The sequence below is a fragment of the Oncorhynchus mykiss genome, chromosome 8 (genome assembly GCF_013265735.2).
Source record: "Oncorhynchus mykiss isolate Arlee chromosome 8, USDA_OmykA_1.1, whole genome shotgun sequence".
Classification (NCBI taxonomy): Eukaryota; Metazoa; Chordata; class Actinopteri; order Salmoniformes; family Salmonidae; genus Oncorhynchus; species Oncorhynchus mykiss.
Genome location: NC_048572.1, coordinates 69,555,991 through 69,578,447, shown reverse-complemented (window position 1 = coordinate 69,578,447; position 22,457 = coordinate 69,555,991). Strand labels below are relative to the sequence as shown.

Here is a 22,457-nt window from a genome sequence, read left to right as displayed (position 1 = left end):
CCCCAATAACACAGTGGCCTCCATCAATCTTAAATGGAAGAGGTTTGGAACCACCAAGACTCTTCCTAGAGCTGGCCGCCCGGCCAAACTGAGCAATCGGGGGAGAAGAACTTGGTCAGGGAGGTGACCAAGAACCTGATGGTCACTTGGACAGAGGTCCAAAGTTCCTCTGTGGAGATGGGAGAACCTTCCAGAAAGACAACCATCTCTGCAGCACTCCACCAATCAGGCCTTTAAGGAAGAGTTGCCAGACTGAAGCCACTCCTCAGCAAAAGGCACATGACCGTTCGCTTACAGTTTGCCAAAAGCCACTTAAAGACTCTCAGACCATTCTCTGGTCTGATGAAACCAAGATTGCACTCTTTGGCCTGAATGCCAAGCGTCACGTCTGGAGGAAACCTGGCACAATCCCTACAGTGAGGCATGGTGGTGCCCACATCATGCTGTGGTGATATTTTTCAGCGGCAGGGGCTGGGAGACTAGTCAGGAACGAGGGAAAGATGAACAGAGCAAAGAACAGAGAGATCCTTGATGAAAACCTGCTCCAGAGCGCTCAGGACCTCAGACACCTTCCAACAGGACAACAACCCTAAGCACACAGCCAAGACAACGCAGGAGTGGCTTCAGCACAAGTCTCTGAATGTCCTCGAGTGGCCCAGCCAGAGCCGGGACTTGAACCCGATTGAACTGAGGAGACCTGAAAATAACTGTGCAGCGACGCTCCCCATCCTACATGACAGAGCTTGAGAGGATCTGTAGAGAAGAATGGGAGAAACTCCCCAAATACAGGTGTGCAGGCTTGTAGCGTCATACCCAAGAAGATTTGAGGCTGTAATCGCTGCCAAAGGTACTTCAACAAGGTACTGAGTAAAAGGTCTGAAAACCTAAGTAAATGTTGTATTTTTTTTTTTTTATATATATACATTTGGAAAAAAATCTAAAAAGCTGTTTTTGCTTTGTCATTATGGGGTATTGTATGTAAATTGATGAGGCGGGGAAACAATTGAATCCATTTTAGAACAAGGCTGTAACGTAACAAAATGTGGAAAAGGTCAAGGGGTCTGAATACTATCCGAATGCACTGTATATCATTTTCATAACGTAGTTATATTGCTTTTAAAATTGAATTTCTATTTAATTTAGTCAACCCTCCTTATATGCGAGTACAGTATTACACTGATATAGTATATTTTAGTGGAGAAGAGTGGATTAATTTCATTAACAAATAGCCTACAATATAGCCTAAATTGGTTCTACTATGGCAATACTGCTGCCCTCCAGTGGTTGTGAAATGTGCATAACCTTAAATATCATCTGGGTCTATTTCATAGACTGTGTGATATATCTATTGGAGGTCTACACTATAGGTAAGCTGATGGGTAAGCTACAGACAAATTAAATGTAGTTACTTTTCAGAACTAGTTGCACTCATGCCCAGCCCTCTCTATCCCTCCGATGCCGACAGTGAAAGTTGGCTGAATAGGTTGTTTTTACTGCTGTCATGCAAGGCTTCCTTTGCAATAGACACAAACAGGAAATAGACCCGAAACAGAGAGCACAGAGAATGTCTTTCTGTCATCACATGGTATCTGACAGCACACACAGCAGTTAATAACCATTTAATCACACAGTGACTTGAATCCTTTTATTATTGCACAAAAAGCTCACAAATGGCTTCAAGAAGAAACAAAATGACATGGTAACAATATTATACATTTTCAAGATTTAGAAAAACAGGTACAAATACAGAACGTGGTATACATAGCTATATACATAAAATAGGGGTAATGAAACCAGTAGTATTAGCCATAATAAAACATCAATAAACCTTCTCAAAATGGTGCATCAATCGGCCCATCCTCCCCCAGTCTTCTCCAGCCAAGGGACAACAACAGAGAGAGAGACTGGTCCAACGGCGTACTGACAGAGAGAGAACCCCCCCTCTTGGGACCAGAGTGGTATCATCCCACAATGCAAGACTTAAGACCTGGATAAGGGGTCTCAGGTACCCTGCAATCCGGGAGGGGTGGGCGGCTCAATATTCACCTCCACCGCCACCCCGTTGGGTTTGAGACTCCTTGTCAACAGGATGCGGATGTCGTCCTCGTCATTGAAGGGACTCTCTTTGTACTCCTGCCGAAGCCACTCCCTGTACTGGAGAGACAGACAGCAACATACAGTATGTCAATACTCTTGTCTGTTGAGGCAGCTGTATTTTATTCCTCAAGTAACTACAAGGCTACTCCACTCTCTGAAGGCTTTAATGCTTAACACATACATTTTTTATGATAAGAAACTCCTTTTTATTGAACTTCCATTCCCTCCAAGAGTGCCTGCATCTCTTACACTGTCACCTGTACCTAGACTGACATCTTTTCCCCTGTCCTCCCTCTATCCCCCTCTGTATTGACCTGGTCAGCGTGAGTGGTCTCAAACTCCTGGAGCTGGCGCTGAAACCCCAGGTTGGGGCCAGCGCAGGGCCGAGCCACCCTCACAGCAGCCAGAGCCTCCTGCCAGCCCAGCCCTGTCACTGTCATGATGTAGGCCACCACCAGGGAGACACTCCGAGACACACCCGCCAGACTGCATGGAGAGAGGAATGGATGGTTAACCTCTTAAATGTAATGGCAAAATGTAGATTCACGCCTAAATAGACTTACCCAAAAGTAACTGCTATTCATGTGTAATTACATGATTCCGACATGCAAAAACACGGCATATTTGGAAAGAAGACATCTGGGAGATTATGTGGAAATGATCAGAAGATATATAGGAGTACGCAAGATCAAGCGCACACAAAATACGTTTTTTATTTTATTGACAAGCTATAAGTGAATAATTCATTACTAGAGCTGAAACACATCAGATGGCTTCTACAACATGTGAACAATATCAGAAAGCAAATGGGATTGATAGACCTAACAACTAGAAATGGGCAGATGTGGTGTCAGGTGTGGACGTTTCCAAGTGTCCCTAAACCTCTCGAAAGTGGCATATGTCTGTAAATTAGATCATTCCACTGCTAGTACATATTGTCAATCCTTAAATGCTATTAGTTCATTATAAAAACACAATGTCTACCATATCAACATTCAAGTGTCCTTTCAGCCTCTCCAAAGTGTCCGAATGTGGTAATTGCCCTGTTTTTGCACACTGGGGGTGCCTAAAAGTTATCGTTCTTTATAAAAAACTAAATGTCTTAAACACCATCTTCTCTCAAACATTGTGGTGGTTTTGGGGGACATACAGGGGATTTCAAGTGTTTTTGTAGCCTCTCCAAAGTGCCTGAACGTTTAGCCTAGGCATATCCAATGTATTGGTCTGTGGTGGTTGTGAGGTTGCTTTGGGCCCCCAATTCAACACCAGCTGCTGTTGGAAGGCCAACTGGGAGAGAGGGGTTTGACCTTTGCTTTGGCCATCTGCTTGTGGAGAATAAAAGTATTTACTGTAGCAATGTCCACAAAGTGGTAAAAAAAAAAGTATTATACCACTCCCTGGTCTTGTGGAGGACCTGGTAGTAGCCCATCAGAGCATCAGATAGGTCGACACCCCTCTCGCTGGCATTGTAGTCCTTCACAGAAACAGAAATAGGGACATTCTTCCTCACCCATCACCCATTGGCATTTTTCACGCTTCTTGAGACATGGTCGTTATTGAATGCCTTATGCTGTGTGGTGAGCATAGTTACTTCCGTAGCAGCTTGTTAGTCCTGATCCAACGTATGGCCCCCCTCTCCACAGTCTTTTCATGTTGTTTACCTTGGTCTTGGGGAAACCAATTCTGTTAGGACGAATGGTGACACAAGACCCTATTTTCTTTTTCATGAGGTCTATGAAAACTATGGGACTAGAATAAAAATGGTCCACTAAGAGCTTGTACCCACCGCCAAGTAACGGGAAGTCCATCAACTGCATAACAGAAATGGAATAATGTGTCCCTGAACAAAGGAGGGGTCAAAATCAAAAGTATCAGTCAGTATCTGGTGTGGCCACCAGCTGCATTAAGTACTGCAGTGCATCTCCTTCTAATGGACTGCACCAGATTTCCCAGTTCTTGCTGTAAGATGTTAACCCACTCTTCCACCAAGGCACCTGCAAGTTCCCAGACATTTCTGGGGGGAATGGCCCTAGCCCTCACCCTCCGATCCAACAGGTCCCAGACATGCTCAATGGGATTGAGATCTGGGCTCTTCACTGACCATGGCAGAACACTGACATTCCTGTCTTGCAGGAAATCACACACAGAACGAGCAGTACGGTTGGTGGCATTGTCATGCTGTAGGGTCATGTCAGGATGAGCCTTCAGGAAGGGTACCACATGAGGGAAGAGGATGTCTTCCCTGTAATGCACAGTGTTGAGATTGCCTTCAATGACAACATGCTCAGTCCGATGATGCTGTGACACACCCCAGACCATGACGGACCCTCCACCTCCAAATCGATCTCGCTCCAAAGTACAGGCCTCGGTGTAACGCTCTTTCCTTTCGACGATAAGCGCGAATCCGACCATCAACCCTGGTGAGACTAAACCGCGACTCGTCAGTGAAGAGCACTTTCTGCCAGGCCTGTCTGCTCCAGCAACGGTGGGTTTGTGCCCATAGGCGACGTTGCTGCTGGTGATGTCTGGTGAGGACCTGCCTTACAACAGGTCTACAAGCCCTCAGTCCAGCCTCCCTCAGCCTATTGCGGACAGTCTGAGCACTGATGGAGGAATTGAGCATTCCTGGTGTAACTCGGGCAGTTGTTGTTGCCATCCTGTACCTGTCCCGCAGGTGTGATGTTCAGATGTACCGATTTTGTGCAGGTGTTGTTACACGTGGTCTGCCACTGTGAGGATGATCAGCTGTCCGTCCTGTCTCCTTATAGCACTGTCTTAGGTACGGACATTGCACAGTACGGACATTGCAATTTATTGCCCTGGCCACATCTGCAGTCCTCATGACTCCTTGCAGCATGCCTAAGGCACGTTCACGCAGATAAGCAGGGACCCTGGGCATCTTTCTTTTGGTGTTTTTCAGAGTCAGTAGAAAGGTCTCTTTAGTGTCCGAAGTTTTCATAACTGTGACCTTAATTGCCTACCGTCTGTAAGCTGTTAGTGTCATAACGACCGTTCCATAGGTGCATGTTCATTAACTGTTTATGGTTCATTGAACAAGCATGGGAAACAGTGTTTAAACGCTTTACAATCAAGATCTGTGAAGTTATTTGGATTTTTACAAATTATTTTTGAAAGGCAGGGTCCTGAAAAAGGGACGTTTGTTTTTTTGCTGACTTTAGATGAAAAAGTTCCACGTGTAGGCAGAGATTGAATCATCTAGCACAAAGACCTTGTAGCCCCATTTGGTCTGCTTATTTTTCATATATCGCTTCAAGCCAATTCAAGCCTTTGAGGCAACCATGCGCTCATCTATAGATAGATTTTGAGCAGGCTGGAAGTAAGTTTTGCACACCTCCACCATGTCATGATACAGGTGCTTGACTCTTGCAAGACGATCATACCCTGCAGTCCCCTTCTGGTCATTCTCCTGATACTTTTGTGGGTCACTCATGTGAATAGTATGGTTGATGACCAAGAATCGGGTTTCACTCATGATGGAGGTGGGGAACTCGAACCGATTGAGTGAGGACTTTCTCCAGTTGTCAACTAGTCTTGATACCTTTACCAGTCCCATGTAAATCACCAAGGAAGTGTAGTTGAGCATGTCACCCAAGGTGACAGGTTTTCAGGACATCTTCCTTCCCCCTGCTGCTTCTTGTCCCCATACTTGTTGGTCTTACTAATTAGTGTTCCCAGTACAGAGGTTGTAAAGTAGAGCTGAAACAGCTGTAAGGGGCTGTATGTTTCATCACTAACCAACGGTGGGCCTTTGGGTTTAAACCAAAATTGGGTTTGGGTTTAAACCAAAATTGTTCTGGTTCCTCATCATCTTCAAAGACCGTATGCCACCTGTCCTCAGTTTTCTCTCCCTCTGTTGTGCTGCTTCCACTGCCTGTCCCTCTGCCTCTCCCTCTTCTCTATTGAGGCCTAGATCTCCTCCCTGCCCCCTCACTTCCAGATGAACTTGCACAGAGGGGACTGGTGCCAGGGCCTGCAGTGGGGGTGGTAAAAGAGGAGTGGGGTCTTTGCGGAGTAGTGGTAGTAGAATCATCAGACGGGGTGATTGACACTGCAGTGGGGGTGGTAAAAGAGGAGTGGGGTCTTTGCGGAGTAGTGGTAGTAGAATCATCAGACGGGGTGATTGACACTGCAGTGGGGGTGGTTGAAGAGGAGTGGGGCTTTGTCGAGTGGTGGATGTAGAACCACCAGAAAGGGTGATTGACACAGCAGTGGGGGGGGGGGGACCTTGACCGTCGGGGTGGCGCTTGCAGGGAAGGGGTGGCTCCCAAAAGTCATCATCCAAATCTTCTGCATCCTCCACTCTGTGGTGAATAAAATAAAGGGATATATTGTTGTAAGACACAGAATTACAGTTGACTAAATTTACAAAACAACATTACTGTAAAGTAAAAACACCAAGCCTAAACTTTATCTGTACAGTGACTCTCATAGAAGGTGTGAAGCACACACACAATGCAAACAGTAACTCAAAGGCAGAGGTGACAACCACAACTAAACAATGGCCATGAGGGTTTAGTGGCCTCTCCAAAGTTACAAAGATGAAACTTAGAACAGCAAACAGTGAACTAATATGAAACATAGACAATAACTACTTTGGAAATATATAACATTGAAATGACTTGTTACATAGGCCTATGGTAACTAAATCCAAACCACAAAAAGCAGAACATTTGTAAAAAAAAAACAATACCTATAGTAAATATATAAAGTCATGAAAAGAATTTACTTACAGATCTAAAAGTGGATCCAATCCTTCTAGAAAGAAATCTTCGTCGGCCAAGTCGAAATCTTCGTTCCCCTTTCTTATATATTTTTTTTATTTCACCTTTATTTAACCAGGTAGGCAAGTTGAGAACAAGTTCTCATTTACAATTGCGACCTGGCCAAGATAAAGCAAAGCAGTTCGACACATACCACAACACAGTTACACATGGAGTAAAACAAACATACAGTCAATAATACAGTAGAAAAATAAGTCTATATACGACGTGAGCAAATGAGGTGAGATAAGGGAGGTAAAGGCAAAAAAAAGGGCCATGGTGGCAAAGTAAATACAATATAGCAAGTAAAACACTGGAATGGTAGATTTGCAGTGGAAGAATGTGCGAAGTAGAAATATAAATAATGGGGTGCAAAGGAGCAAAATAAATTAATAAATAAATACAGTAGGGGAAGAGGTACTTGTTTGGGCTAAATTATAGATGGGCTACGTACAGGTGCAGTAAACTGTGAGCTGCTCTGCGAGCTGGTGCTGAAAGCTAGTGAGGAAGATAAGTGTTTCCAGTTTCAGAGATTTTTGTAGTTTGTTCCAGTGACTGGCAGCAGAGAACTGGAATGAGAGGCGTCCAAAGGAAGAATTGGTTTTGGGGGTGACCAGAGAGATATACCTGCTGGAGCGCGTGCTACAGGTGGGTGATGCTATGGTGACCAGCGAGCTGAGATAAGGGGGACTTTACCTAGCAGGGTCTTGTAGATGTCGCAAGAGCGACATCATTGATGTATACAGAGAAGAGAGTTGGCCCAAGAATTGAACCCTGTGGCACCAACATAGAGACTGCCAGACGCCCGGACAACAGGCCCGGCTGGGGGCAGAGGGTGGTCTATAGCAGGCTTCACCTCTACATCACCAGAGTAACAGAGGAGGAGTAGGATAGGACGTACGGAACAGAGAGTAAAAGGAGGTTTCTGGGGCCGATAAAATAGCTTCAAGATATAATGTACAGACAAAGGTATGGTAGGATGTGAATACAGTGGAGGTAAACGTAGGCATTGAGTGATGATGAGAGAGATATTGTCTCTAGAAACATCATTGAAACCAGGTGATTTCATCGCATGTGTGGGTGGTGGAACTGAAAGGTTGGATAAGGTATAATGAGCATGGCTAGAGGCTCTACAGTGAAATAAGCCAATAAACACTAACCAGAACAGCAATGGACAAGGCATATTGACATTAAGGAGAGGCATGCTTAGTCGAGTGATCAAAAGGGTCCAGTGAGTAGTGAGGTTGGTTGGGGTCACGGCGATTCAGACAGCTAGCCGGGCCATCGGTAGCAAACTGGCAGAGGATGGAGGTCTGTTTTAAGCCACCTTGTGCGTTTCCATCGGTAGATTAGTGGGGTACCATGTGGTAGAGGGGAACAATCCAATTGGCAAAATAGATCGATAGATAGATAGATAGATAGTCATAGTGACCCAAGAAAATTGTCCAATAGACCTATTCAGATAGCAGCCGATAAGACAGCTAACGATTAGCGGGCCGAAGATGGGCGTTCAGGTAATGTCGCGACGGAGGGGCCAGTTGGATAACTCCCTCGGGCAGATAACGTCGGTAGTCCAGTCGTGAAGGCCCGGTGGGGCTCTGCATCGGCAGTAAAACGGGTCCGGATAGGTGATTGTGGTCCAGGAGTGGCTGATGGAACTCTTCACCTGGCTAGCTCCAGAATAATTGATGTTTGCTCCGGGACTGACGTAAGCCAATAGGCACTCGGATAGAAGCTAGCTAGCTGCAAGATCCAGGTGTAAATGTCCAGAGCTTGCGGTAGAAATCCGGGGATATGGAGAGAAAATTGGTCCGGTATGCTCTGGTCTGAGTCGCGTTGTACAAAACTGGCGATAGCTTTTCGAGCTAAAGGATAGCTGATGACCACCAACCGTGGTTAGCTGAATACTAACGTTAGCCAGTAAACTGGCTAGCTTCTGGCTAGCTTCTATTATGGATTTCAGATTTGAGGTGAATAATACTTTTTTTTAAATTGGTGAGGCGGGTTGCAGGAGAGTGTTTTGAAGTTGAGATTTTTAGAAAAAAAGATATATAAAAAGATATGCGAAGAAAATATGTAAATATATATTTACACGGGACACGACAAGACGAGGACAAAGGACGTCTGACTGCTATGCCATCTTGGGAATGAAGGATCCGAGTCCGACTCCAGTATTTTATTCAAAGCTTCTATGTCGGTATACTTATTCATAGTTGCTTTCTTTTTAGGTTTCTGTTCGATATTCTTAGTTTTTACCTTTTTTTACCCCTTGAGAAGCATTTTATGTTAAAGTGATGAAATCTGTTTACAATGTAATGTAGTGTGCGTCTCGTCTCTGATCCAGGTAGCAGTAGTTCGCATTACGCATTAAAGGTTCTAGGCCTTGCTTTGTCCCATCCAGGTCAACTGCATATCCCTGGAAAGCTTACCTAATTGGCTACAAGACTGTCAAGGTGCCATAGTAGCCAATTCCCTGTGTAATGGATGCCTACAGCTCGTCAGCCGGCAACATCATAGTTGCCGGCTATAGTCATTCGGTGGACATTGGCCATTCGATCTTGCCATTAAGTCATACATCATCAGATAACATTGGCAATAAGATAGATTTACTCCTACCAACCTAGGGATTAATCTAGGGATTAATTTCATATGCCCCATGTAGCGAAAACACAGACCAAATCGAAGCTTACCTTGTAAGACCCATGAGGATTTGGCATGGGTCCCCAGATCCTCAAAAAGTTCTACAGCTGCACCATCGAGAGTATCCTGACCGGTTGCATATGGCAACTGCTCGGCATCTGACCGTAAACCGCTACAGAGGGTAGTGCCTACGGCCCAGTACATCACTGGGGGGCAAGCTTCCTGCCATCCAGGACCTATATGACCTGGGGTGGCAGGTATCCTAGTGGTTAGAGCGTTGGACTAGTAACCGGAAGGTTGCAAGATCGAATCCCCGAGCTGACAAGGTAAAAATCTGTATTTCTGTCCCTGAACAAGGCAGTTAACCCACTGTTCCTAGGCCGTCATTGAAAATAAGAATTTGTCCTTAACTGACTTGCCAGGTAAAATAAATATAATAGGTGGTGTCAGAGGAAAGCCCATAAAATTGTCCCAGACCCAAGTCATATACTTGTTTTCTCTGCTAACGCACGGCAAGCGGTACTAGGACCAAAAGGCTCCTTAACAGCTTCTACCCCCATGCCATAAGACTGCTGAACAATTAATCAAATGGCCACCGGACTATTTACATTGACCCCCCCTCCATTTGTTTAGTACACTGCTGCTACTCTGTTTATTATCTAAGCATAGTCACTTCACCTCTACCTACATGTACAAATTACCTCGACTAACCTGTACCCCCTCACACTGACTCGGTACCGGTACCCCCTGTATATAGCCTCGTTATTACTTTGTTATTGTGTTACTTTTTATTATTTTTACTTTACTTTATTTTGTAAATATTTTCTTAACTCACTTCAAGCATTTCACGGTAAGGTCTACACTTGAATTCGACCCATGTGACAAATAAAGTTTGATTCGATTATAATTTGTTTGATGAAAACGTTGGGTAAAATAAACATTTTGACTCTCGGCACTGGTGATCAATAACGGTAGGTCACAGGCAGATGAATAACATATCCTTATGATCTGCGGAGTCCCGGCTTTTGGTGTTTATCAATGTATTCCGTGTTTATTCCGTTTATGCTTCACAACGCTAACCGGAATAAAGGTAGCAGCCATCTTGAAATGAGGTTATCGGCTCGGCATGCCCTTAGAAATTATTATGCCCATATATGGTAGTAAGTCACACCAAAGATTTGAAGGCGCCGATCAATTGCCAAGATACTCAGCTTTCCGCAGACATCCTGGTTTTGCAGATAGGGTCTACCATTCTCATACCAGCCCTCAATTCAATAAAACAAATCAAATAGGGTCCCCAAATATGGGGACTTTACATTTAAGAGGGAGGGATGGATAGGAGCTGGCCTGGCCATGATAGAGATAAAGGGCATGGACATCAGCAGGTCATATTAATAGACAATACATTTACTTGACTTGGAAGTCAAAGATAGAGACTGTGGAGGCAACATTAGAACATTTATTTAACGGAAGGGTCTTCTGTATTTCTCAGGAGACCCTCACCAGAGATACCTCAGATAGTTGAACAACACAACACATTCAAATCAAGATTGTTGTTTGGGGAAGTTCAAGAATAGCCTTCTGTGTTATCTGTCTATGTGCTGCTTACCATAGTCACACATGGGTTCACTTGTGAGCACTCAGATTAACCCGGAGATACAGTAACAGATGGACAAAGTTTATGACTCACCAGTGGACCAGACAGCCCTCTCCTTTCAGCCGGGACTCGTGCATAAACATGATGCTCTGTTTGAAGTGCTGTGTCCTGAGAATGACACACATACAGGTTATGTACAGTCATAAGCAGGTCATAACACAATAACAAACCAGTTACCTTTCCCACAGTAGTAACAACATTGTATTTGTTGTGGAAGACAAAGCATATAGGACAAATAACATTAAATTTGCCAAAAAAGCTGTAAAACGGGCCCTCTACCCCAGTCATAGAAAGTGGGGGGATGAGTGGGTAACGACTCATAATGCTGAGAGGAGAACGACTCATAATAATGGCTGGAATGGAGTGAATGGAAAGGTGGAAAAACACACATGGAAACCATGTGTTTGATGTGTTCGATACTATTCCATTTATTCCCTTCCAGCCATTACTATGGGCCCATCCTCCCTAATTACGGTGCCATCAGCCACCTGTGGTGTGCGAGCAGTGAAGGGTATGGGTGAGGGGAGGGCCGTAGGGGTGAGCATGGGTGTGTTCTTCTAGGCCCTAGGGCCATCTATCTATCCTCCTGACAGGACCAGGATGAGCAAGTGGTGTCTGTCCATCTCTGGCTAGCCAGGGCCAGATTAACATTTCACCTGCAGGTTTCACACACCTTGCTGGAGAGGCAAGGTGTGGGAGTAACAGGGGAGTTGACAGCGACATCTGGGTGCCTGGGTGTTAGTGTGTGCGTGAGTCTTTTTCGGGGGTGTTATAAAAATAGAGGCGCAGTGCAGACGGACGTGGCAACTCATAGAGAACCAGAGACTTCCTGTTCCTTCCTGCATAGAGGACCAGGCCACCTGCACTCTATGCACTCAACCAAAGGAAATGTGTGTGTGCATTTGTGCATGTTTTTACAGCATCTATCTATCCACCTATTTATGTATGTATATGTTGGTATGTCGGTGCTCACTACATCTCTGCATGTTTATTGTCTTAATCCTAATGAGTAAAAAGCATTCCATGATTTCTCATTAGGGAAATAAGAAGCCGAATCGCCTAGTCAGCTGGTGATTTATTCAGTGCTTTGATTCACAGTCAACTGGTGAGCATGTGAAGCATATCATTTTCATATCAGGAGAACATGAACTAGAGACGCCCACACAGAGTGTGTGTGCTAGATAGAATGGATCTGACTGGTCTAGTCTGCTTCAGTCCGGTGCTGTTCTGTTCTGTATGGTAGCCTTGTGTACTGTGTGGTGCTGTGTGTTGGGCTACTTACAGGTTTTGTGTGGGCAGGTCCGCTGCTGAGATGCATAGATAGGTAATCTCCTGCAGGAAAACATACAACTGTTATACGCTCTAACACAATTACAATCTAACAGGCAAAGCATGCCGACAGGATCGTTGTAAACACCACTCTGTACACACTATTACATAATGCTCTCAGTCTTACAAGTGTGTCTGCAAACAATAACAACCATTATGTAAGCTTACACACCAGGTCCTATCCTATAGACTGTGTTTCTGATGTGGTGATTGCAGCTGTAGTGGGGAAGTAAAAGAACGGGACAGACTGTGCTAGTTTCTATAGGGAGTAGTAGAATATGAGAACACCAAATCCCACACAAGCTAGAGCCAGAGCACTGGGTCAGAAACTAAAAAGAATACTCCTCTCTACCGCCTACACCCTCCCACAGAGCTCATACAGGCTCCAACAAATGATTTATTTGATGTAATGTGAACCTGTTTTGTTTGGGATGGGGCCTAGTCTAATATTACACACTAAGCCACATTCCCATACTGCTGCCCCTGGACAGACTGGTCCAGGGGCAAACATATACCATGCTCTTATAGGAAGAGCAGTCATGAGGACTGACATGGGGACTGTCAATTTATTTGCTTAACCAAACTGTGTCCGCATTCTTGGATGCAAATCTTGATTTGTCACATTAACATCCATCCAAGTTGGATTTTGAAACTGGATTTTGTGTGTGCATATGCTACAGACAGGCATTAAGGAACGTGTGTTAATGCATGTGTCATTAGATCACGTACATTCATATAATATCATGCTGAAAGGAGGTCTGACGCGGTATTTAGCCATTTTGATCTAGCGAACGGTCCACTGGGAAGTGTTTTCTTACCGGCAGGATAGGGGCTGCACTGTCATGGATGGAGAGGATGTGTGTGATGTTGTTCCTCGCTAACTGCTCTCTGTCCCTCGCATCTACAGGAAAACAAGTATTGAATGACAAAACACACGAATCATCTATTAAATATTCATAGAATGTTCTCAAATATGAATGTGCCACTGAAATGTTCTGGAAGGGAAAATGGTGAAGGGGTGTCTTCATTGGTCTTATCCTTAGCTCAAGCCTTTGACCAGTACAGCTGGGAAGAAACACGTACCTTTGAAGTTTCCCAAGTACAAGTCAGGCAGGACCTATGGGAAGGTAAGACGTTGATATTATTGTGTGACCTGTTGTTTACATTCACCAGTGTTCTTAAACCTGACGCAATTACAACAAGCATTTCATTCATTACACAAATAACTAGGCTAAGCAACAATATTACTACTTAAAACACAAGCCCCTGGGCCTATACTCCTGTGCCACTATTGACAGCAAAGACGAAACTCAAATATATAGCCTGTGTTCTCAAGGAAAGACAACATGGAGGTGCAGAGACTGTATATTTAGTTTGACACCAAATACCAGAGGCGAGTGAGCTCACATAACCGACACAGTTCACTCTGATGATAGTGATAATAAGACATGTTAATGTAGGATCTGTGTGTGTGTGTATTTACCACCATTCAAAAGTTTGGGGTCACTTAGAAATGTCCTTGTTTTTGAAATATATATTTTTTTTGTCCATCAAAATAACATAAAATTGATCAGAAATACACTGTAGACATTGTTAATGTTGTAGATGACTATTGTAGCTGGAAACGCCGTAATAATACTTGAAAGTACTACTTAAGTCGTTTTTTGGATTATCTATACTTTTTACTCCATACATTTTCCATGTCACCCAAAGGTACTCGTTACATTTTGAATGCTTAGTAGAACAGGAAAATGGTTCAATTCACACACTTATCATCCCTACTGCCTCTGATCTGGAAGGCTCACTAAACACAAATGCTTTGTTTGTAAATTATGTCTGAGTGTTGGAGTGTGACCCTGGCTATCCATAACATTCCCTATTCCCTTTTACTTGAGTTGTTGGGTACATTGGGTGTGTGTGTGTGTGTGTGTGTGTGTGGGTGTGTGTGTGTGTGTGTGTGTGTGTGTGTGTGTGTGTTTGTGTGTGTGTGTGTGTGTGTGCGTGCGTGTGTGTGTGCCTGCGTCCCTCATACCTCTCCTCCCCCATCTCAAACCCAGCTGGAATAACAGTGATGAGAGGTGCAGAAAGCTTTTCCAATTGAAATGAGTTGATGACACCTGTTGTGTACACCAAGTACCAAGCCAACATTTGAGAAGGTCAATTGCTAAAGTATCCATGATGACACGGAGCCTACAGTATGTGATAAGACACAGCAATGCATTACACCCATAAGTAATATCATCAAATGTAGCATGCTTTGATAATTTTCAACAGAAATCTGTCCAATGTGTAGCCAAGGAGTTGGAATGTAAAAGCACAACGCCTACACACCGGGTGTGTCTACTTTGATAGACAGCCAGAGTTATTAAAGTGTACAGTGTACAGTAGCATACATACAGCGACAAACAGACACTCTTATGGCAGATGGCCTGAAGTGGAATATGGTATTATGCAATTGTGCACCGATTCAATATAAATTAGACGTAATACGTGTTCATAACACCAATAGAACACACGCATTAAACACGTTTGACTACACGCGTTTGATTGACATTCTATATTCATTGAAACCCCCTGTCTACAAAACTACTGTAGCCTACTCAGCGACCATGCGTAAACTTTGCTTTAGGAGCGCATGCATAGGCTGTATATCAACGAATAACATACCTTATTGAGCCCATTACCCATTCTAAACGAAGAATTCTGTAAAACCAACAAATGGAAATTACGGCATGTATTGTTGTACTCTTGTTTCGAGAAGTAGGTCTCCAACGGCTTTCCCGAGAGCTCCCCAAATTGCGAGCGATCGAGTACTCACACAGTCTGCAGCAGCGCTGTTCCCTAAAGCTCCCGATGTTTCAATGCTTCCTGGGATATGTAGTTTTTTCTCATCTAGAGGCATGGTCTCTGTAAATGAAGGATGGCAGGCCTACGCTTATTTTTATATTCACAATTTGTATACAGTCTATGCCACAGACTCTATGGGTAGACTTCACCGACAGTGGGCTCCAAAATGACTGGCACCCCTGACTGGCAACGCACAAACAATACTTAAAAAATATATTTAAAATATAATTAGAGATAAACTCAAAATACCAACATGTGAGAAATACTGTACATTATTCATGTTTCAATGGAACTAACCAAAATCATACAATTATTTAATACAAAATACATTTCACCAAAATCAAGGTTTCATAATTATTGGCACTCCTCACTCAGTACTTAGAGCAACCACCTCTGGCAAGGATAACAGCAAGGTTAAGTAACACATTTGGAGGGATTTTGGATCATTCCTCTACACAGATCCTTTCAAGATCCTTCACATTTTTGGGTTTCGCTTATCAACTGACCTCTTCAACTCAGCCCACAGGTTTTTGATTGGATTGAGTTCCGGCGACTGAGATGGCCATGGCAGAACATTGATTTTGTTGTCACAGAACCATTTCTGTGTGGATCTTGTGGTATATTTTGGGTCATTGTCTTGTTGGAAAGTCCACCTACGGACAAGTCCCAGCCTTCTGGCAGAGGCAACCAGATTGTCAGCCAAAATTGCCTGATACTTGGTGGAATTCATTATGCCATCAATATTAACATGTGCCCCTGTACCTCTGGAATTAAAACAGCCGCAAAACATCACTGACCCACCACCATATTTCACCGTGGGTATGAGGTGCCTCTCCTTGTATGCATCTCTGTTTTGACGCCAAACATGCCGATGCTGTATCTGACCAAAACTTTCCATTTTGGTCTCATCTGACCAGAGCACCTTCTTCCAGTCATAATTGAAATGACGTTTGGCAAACTCCAAGCGCTTGCGTCTGTGTCTTGTGATCAGAAAGGTCTGACCCCAAGACGCCACCAAGGCCTGCAATTATTTCACAGGGATTCTTGGGGATTTTATTGCTTCTCTCACCATCCTCCTCCCTATCCTCTGGGGGGGGGGGGGGGGGGATGCATTTCCATCTACCCGTGAGGCTTTCAACTGTTCCATATTTTTTATCTTTAAAAAAAAGAATTGCCCTGACAATGCTCAGTGGTATAATAAATCATTCGTGAATCTTCTTGTAGCCATTACCAGATTTATGAAGGTCTATGACCATCTGTCTCTTTTGAACTGCCAGTTATTTTGTTTTTCTTCATGGTGTTGGATGACAAAAGGATATTGCATGCGTGTTACCTCATTTTTATACCCTAGTGAAACAGGAAGTGATGTAATGGCTCAATATAGTTCCTTAAGACTTAGATAAACATAAATAAGTGGAATTTAATTCCTGGTTTAATTTTGGTAGATGTCATTTACAATAATCTTTAAGGGTGCCATTAATTGTGAAACCTTGATTTGGAGGACATTGATTTTTAATTAAATCAATACATTATTTTGGTGGGTTCCATTGAAACATTAATAAAGTACAGTATTTCTCACATGTTGGTATTTTGAGTTTATCTCCATAATTATATTCTTTATATTTTTTAAAGTGTTGTTGTGCATTCTCTTGTGTCAAAACAAAAGTATTCTAATTTCACAACATACATACTCATGGGTAAAAGCCACTCACTGAACATTTTTGTTTATCATTATTATTATTTTTTCGCCTTTATTTAACCAGGTAGGCCAGTTGAGAACCAGTATTCATTCACAACTGCGACCTGGCCAAGATAACGCAAAGCAGTGTGATAAAAACAACAACACAGAGTTACAAATGGGATATACAAACGTACAGTCAATGACACAACTGAAAAATCTGTATACTGTGTGTGCAAATGAAGTAAGGAGGTAAGGCAATAAATCGGCCATAGTGGCGAAGTAATTACAATTTAGAAATTTACACTGGAGTGATATGTGTGCAGATGAGGATGTGCAAGTAGAAATACTGGTGTACAAAAGACCAGAAAAACAAAAACAAATATGGGGATGAGGTAGGTACAGTTGAAGTCGGAATTAACATACTGTACACCTTAGCAAAATATATTTAAACTCAGTTTTTCACAATTCCTGACATTTAATCCAAGTAAAAATTCCCTGTCTTAAGTCAGTTAGGAACACCACTTTATTTTAAGAATGTGAAATGTCAGAATAATAGTAGAGAGAATGATTTATTTCAGCTTTTATTTCTTTCATCACATTCCCAGTGGGTCAGAAGTTTACATACACTCAATTAGTATTTGGTAGCATTGCCTTTAAAGTTTTTAACTTGGGTCAAACGTTTCAGGCAGCCCTCAATAAGTTGGGTGAATTTTGGCCCATTCCTCCTGACAGAGCTGGTGTAACTGAGTCAGGTTGTAAGGCCTCCTTCTGCCCACACATTTTCTATAGGATTGAGGTCAGGACTTTGGTGATGGCCATTCCAATACATTGACTTTGTTGTCCTTAAGCCATTTTGCCACAACTTTGGAAGTAGGCTTGGGGTCATTGTCCATTTGGAAGACCCATTTGCGACCAAGCTTTAACTTCATGACTGATGTCTTGAGATGTTGCTTCAATATATCCACATAAGTGTTCTCCCTCATGATGCCATTTATTTTGTGAAGTGCACCAGGCCCTCCTGCAGCAATGCAATGCTACTCCTTGCTTCACGGTTGAAACGGTAATCTTCGGCTTGCAAGCCTCCCCCTTTTTCCTTAGAACATAACGATGGTCATTATGGCCAAACAGTTCTATTTTTGTTTCATCAGACCAGAGGACATTTCTCCAAAAAGTACGATCTTTGTCCCCATGTGCAGTTGCAAACCATAGTCAGGCTTTTTTATGGTTTTGGAGCAGTGGCTTCTTCCTTGCTGAGCGGCCTTTCAGTTTATGTCGATATACGACTCGTTTTACCATGGATATAGATACTTTTGTACCTGTTTCCTCCAGCATCTTCACAAGGTCTTTTGCTGTTGTTCCTGGATTGATTTGCACTTTTCGCACCAAAGTGCGTTCATCTCTAGGAGACAGAATGCGTCTCCTTTCTGAGAGGTATGACGGCTGCATGGTCCCATGGTGTTTATACTTGCGTACTATTGTTTGTACAGATTAACGTGGTACCTTCGGTCGTTTGGAAATTGCTCCCAAGGATGAATCAGACTTGTGGAGGTCTACAATTTATTTTCTGAGGTCTTGGCTGATTTATTTTGATTTTCCCTTTTTCCCACTGAGTTTGAAGGTAGGCCTTGAAATACATCCACAGGTACACCTCCAATTGTCTCAAATTATGTAAATTAGCATATCATAAGCTTCTAAACCCATGACATAATTTTCTGTAATTTTCCAAGCTGTTTAAAGGCACAGTCAACTTAGTGTATGTAAACTCCTGAGCCACTGCAATTGTGACACAGTGAATTATAAGTTAAATAATCTGTCTGTAAACAACTGTTGGAAAAATGTATTGTGTCATGCACAAAGTAGATGTCCTAACCAACTTGCCAAAACTATAGTTTGTTAACAAGAAATGTGTGAAGTGGTTGAAAAACGAGTTTGAATGACTCCAACCTAAGTCTATGTAAACTTCCAACTTCAACTGTAGTTGGTTGGATGGGCTATTTACAGATGGACTGTGTACAGCTGCAGCGATTGGTAAGCTGCTCTGACAGCTGATGCTTAAAGTTAATGAGGGAGATATAAGTCTCCAACTTCAGTGATTTTTTAAATTGGCAGCAGAGAACTGGAAGGAAAGGCGGTCAAAGGAGGTGTTGGCTTTGGGGAAGACCAGTGAAATATACCTGCTGGAGTGCGTGCTACATGTGGGTGTTGCTATGGTGACCAGTGAGCTGAGATAAGGCGGGGCTTTACCTAGTAAAGACTTATAGATGACCTGTAGCCAGTGGGTTTGGCGACAAATATGTAGCGAGGACCAGCCAACGAGAGCATACAGGTCGCAGTGGTGGGTAGTATATGGGGCTTTGGAGACAAAATGGATGGCACTGTGATAGACTGCATCCAATTTGCTGAGTAGTGTTGGAGCCTTTTTTGTAAAAGGAAGTCAAGTCAAGGATCGGTAGGATAGTCAGTTTTACAAGGGTATGTTTGGCAGCATGAGTGAAGGAGGCTTTGTTGTGAAATAAGAAGCCGATTCTAGATTTAATTTTGGATTGGAGATGCTTAATATGAGTCTGGAAGGAGAGTTTACAGTCTAGCCAGACACCTAGGTATTTGTAGTTGTTCACATATTCTAAGTCTGAACCGTCCAGAGTGGTGATGCTAGTCAGGGGGGCGGGAGCAGGCAGCAATCAGTTGATGAGCATGCATTTCATTTAACTAGCATTTAAGAGCAGTTGGATGCCACAGAAGGAGGGTTGTATGGCGTTGAAGCTAGTTTGGAGGATTGTTAACACAGTGTCCAAAGAAGGGCCAGATGTATACAGAATGGTGCCGTCTGCTTAGAGGTGGATCAAAGAATGACCCGCAGCAAGAACGACATCATTGATATATACAGAGAAAAGAGTCGGCCTGAGAATTGAACCCTGTGGCAACCCAATAGAGACTGCCAGAGTTCCGGATAACAGGCCCTCCAATTTGACACACTAAACTCTATCTGAGAAGTAGTTAGTGAACGGCAGTCATTAGAGAAACCAAGGCTGTTGAGTCTGCTGCTTTTGACAGAGTCTGGCCTTGGCCAGGTCGATGAAGACGGCTGCACAGTACTGTCTTTTATCGATGGCGGTTATGATATTGTTTAGGACCTTGAGTGTGGCTGAGGTGCACCAGTGACCAGCTCAGAAACCGGATTGCATAACGGAGATGTCACGACTTCCACCGAAGTTGGTCCCTCTCCTTGTTTGGGCGCCGTGCGGCGGTCAAAGTCACCGACCTTCTAGCCATCGCTGCTCCTCTTTTCACGTTCCTTTGGTTTTGTCTTTTGTCTTCCATCACACCTGGTTCCAATCCTATCAATTACATGTTGTGTATTTAACCCTCTGTTCCACCTCATGTCCTTGTCGGTGATTGTTAATTGCAAGAGCTCGTGCACGTCTGTCCTGGTGTGCGTTGGGTTATGTACCCATTATTTGATTGTTCTGCTTTCCGGTACTGGTGGCCTACCTTGGCTAAGGATGTGAGTGTTTATGTTTCCTCCTGCTTGGTGTGCGCCAAGTGTAAGGCTCTGAGGCACCTACCCAGAGGTAAGCTACACCCCTTACCCGTCCCACAGCGGCCTTGGTCGCACCTGTCGGTGGATTTTCTGACTGATCTTCCACTCTCACAGGGTATCACCGTGATCCTGGTCGTTGTGGATCGTCTCTCTAAGTCCTGTCGTCTCCTCCCTCTGCCAGGTCTCCCTACGACCCTACAGACTGCGGAGGCCTTGTTTACACACATCTTCCGGCACTACGGGGTGCCTGGGGATATAGTGTCTGATCGGGGTCCCCAGCTCACGTCTAGGGTCTGGAAGGCGTTCATGGAATGTCTGGGGGTCTTGATCAGTCTTACTTCAGGATTTCACCCTGAGAGTAATGGGCAGGTGAGAGAGTGAACCAGGATGTCGGTAGGTTTATGCGGTCCTATTGCCAGTACCGGCCGGGGGAGTGGGCGGCGTTCGTGCCCTGGGCCGAGATGGCACAGAACTCGCTTCGCCACTCCTCCACTAACCTCTCTCCCTTCCAGTGCGTACAGGGGTACCAGCCGGCCTTGGCATCAGGGTCAGACCGAGGTTCCTGCGGTGGACGACTGGATCAGGTGCACGGAGGAGACATGGGAAGCCGTCCGTGTCCACCGTCAGCAGGCCGTGACACTCCAAAAGAGGAATGCACCGCAGTGAGACCCCTGTGTTCACACCCCGGTGTTCTGTTTTCTGGTGGGTTTCTTGTTATTAAACTGCGCCGTTTGGAAACACAGTTTTTGCTCTCCTGCGTCTGACTTCTCTGCCGCCAGTACGCAGCCCATACAGGAGAAGATGCGGTGGGATTCGAAATGGTCGGTTATCTGGCCTGTTATTAATTACAGGACTTATTTCTTATTATTTTGGAGATGAGGCAAGCAGTGAGATACTGCAAACTTATTTTATCTGTCTTCACATAAACCATAATATATATATTGTTGAATAATTGCAATCACATATCATGACCAGTAATAACATATAGAGGGATATTTGCTTTGAATGAAAGGCTTACCAAACTTATTGAGCTTTGCTGTGGGCAGAAATTGTTACAATGCTGGCCTATACAAAATAGGCATCAGGCCAGACAATAGTACATTTAGGCCTATTGCACCCATACAGTTATTGATTAAACCACTCATTCACCCAGACTCTATTACAGGCAGACAATAAGATCCAGTTAAAACAGTGGATGCCAGGGTTACTGTAATGACCATGAAAGAGAACCCAGAGAAATGGCAAATGATGATGTGAAATACTTTGTTGTGGCTTTAGTGTGTGAGGACAGGCAAAGAATATAGCGAAGGTCGGGGGCGTTTACAGAATATAGGCCTACTCCAGATGCACTGTAGGCTTTGGCCTAACTCTGCACATTCAGTGTAGTCTAGTCACTTCCCCCAAAACCATCAGAAGACCAAAACCTTCAGAAGTGCTACAATTCAGGTGGTTTCCCATTCTGGTTTCAGAGAAAATCTGACTTTATCAATGGATCATAATCTCTTTGTTTTTGTGAGTATGTTGCTTTAATTCAGTGTGGTTTGGCTGTGTTGAGTCATTGTGCCGGTAAGGGAAAGTGTCTTGTTATTTCCTTTTTAGTGTCTGTAAAGTACTCTGAGGTAGATTATGAAAAATGTCCAGGTTATTTCGAGGGTAGCTATTTTTACCTTTAACATTTTATTGTATTTTACCTGCTGCCTGTGGTTTCCACTGCCATAGGTTTTATTGATGTACTGTATGTCATTACTTGAGAAGTCAAAAAGGTCAAAGAAGTCTTAAAAAGTAAAATTGAGACTGTCCAAAAACTAAACCATCTGGTGACAATCCTTTTAAAAAATAATCTAGTGCAGTCTTTCACAATGCCATGGCTGACATATCCTTGCT

At 43.7% G+C, this 22,457-nt stretch overlaps 1 protein-coding gene across 2 annotated transcripts; it reads right to left on the bottom strand.

Moving 5' to 3' along the window:
* Positions 1–1,631: 1,631 nt before the first annotated feature.
* dusp22b (dual specificity phosphatase 22b) lies at positions 1,632–15,462 on the bottom strand. Of its 2 annotated transcripts, none has more exons than XM_021613500.2 (7): positions 15,323–15,462; positions 13,588–13,621; positions 13,323–13,405; positions 12,458–12,507; positions 11,209–11,283; positions 2,412–2,583; positions 1,632–2,154 (listed from the first exon to the last, which is right to left on the bottom strand). In XM_021613500.2, the coding sequence occupies exons 1-7, from the start codon at positions 15,404–15,406 to the stop codon at positions 2,002–2,004; spliced, it is 651 nt and encodes a 216-aa protein (XP_021469175.1). In that variant the 5' UTR covers positions 15,407–15,462; the 3' UTR covers positions 1,632–2,001. The 2 variants fall into 2 exon arrangements, with proteins under 2 accessions (XP_021469175.1, XP_021469176.1); XM_021613501.2 differs by having other exon boundaries at positions 15,172–15,337.
* Between the last annotated feature and the right edge of the window lie 6,995 nt (positions 15,463–22,457).

Bases quoted from the DNA above. Each gene is read 5' to 3' on its own strand.
- dusp22b (XM_021613500.2), bottom strand. From the start codon at position 15,406: ATGCCTCTAGATGAGAAAAAACTACATATCCCAGGAAGCATTGAAACA. The intron at 12,508-13,322 runs GTAAGAAAACAC...GTTTTCCTGCAG, and splicing joins GTGCAGCCCCTATCCTGCCG to GAGATTACCTATCTATGCAT. The intron at 2,584-11,208 runs GTGAGTCATAAA...CTCTCCATGCAG, and splicing joins GAGGGCTGTCTGGTCCACTG to TCTGGCGGGTGTGTCTCGGA.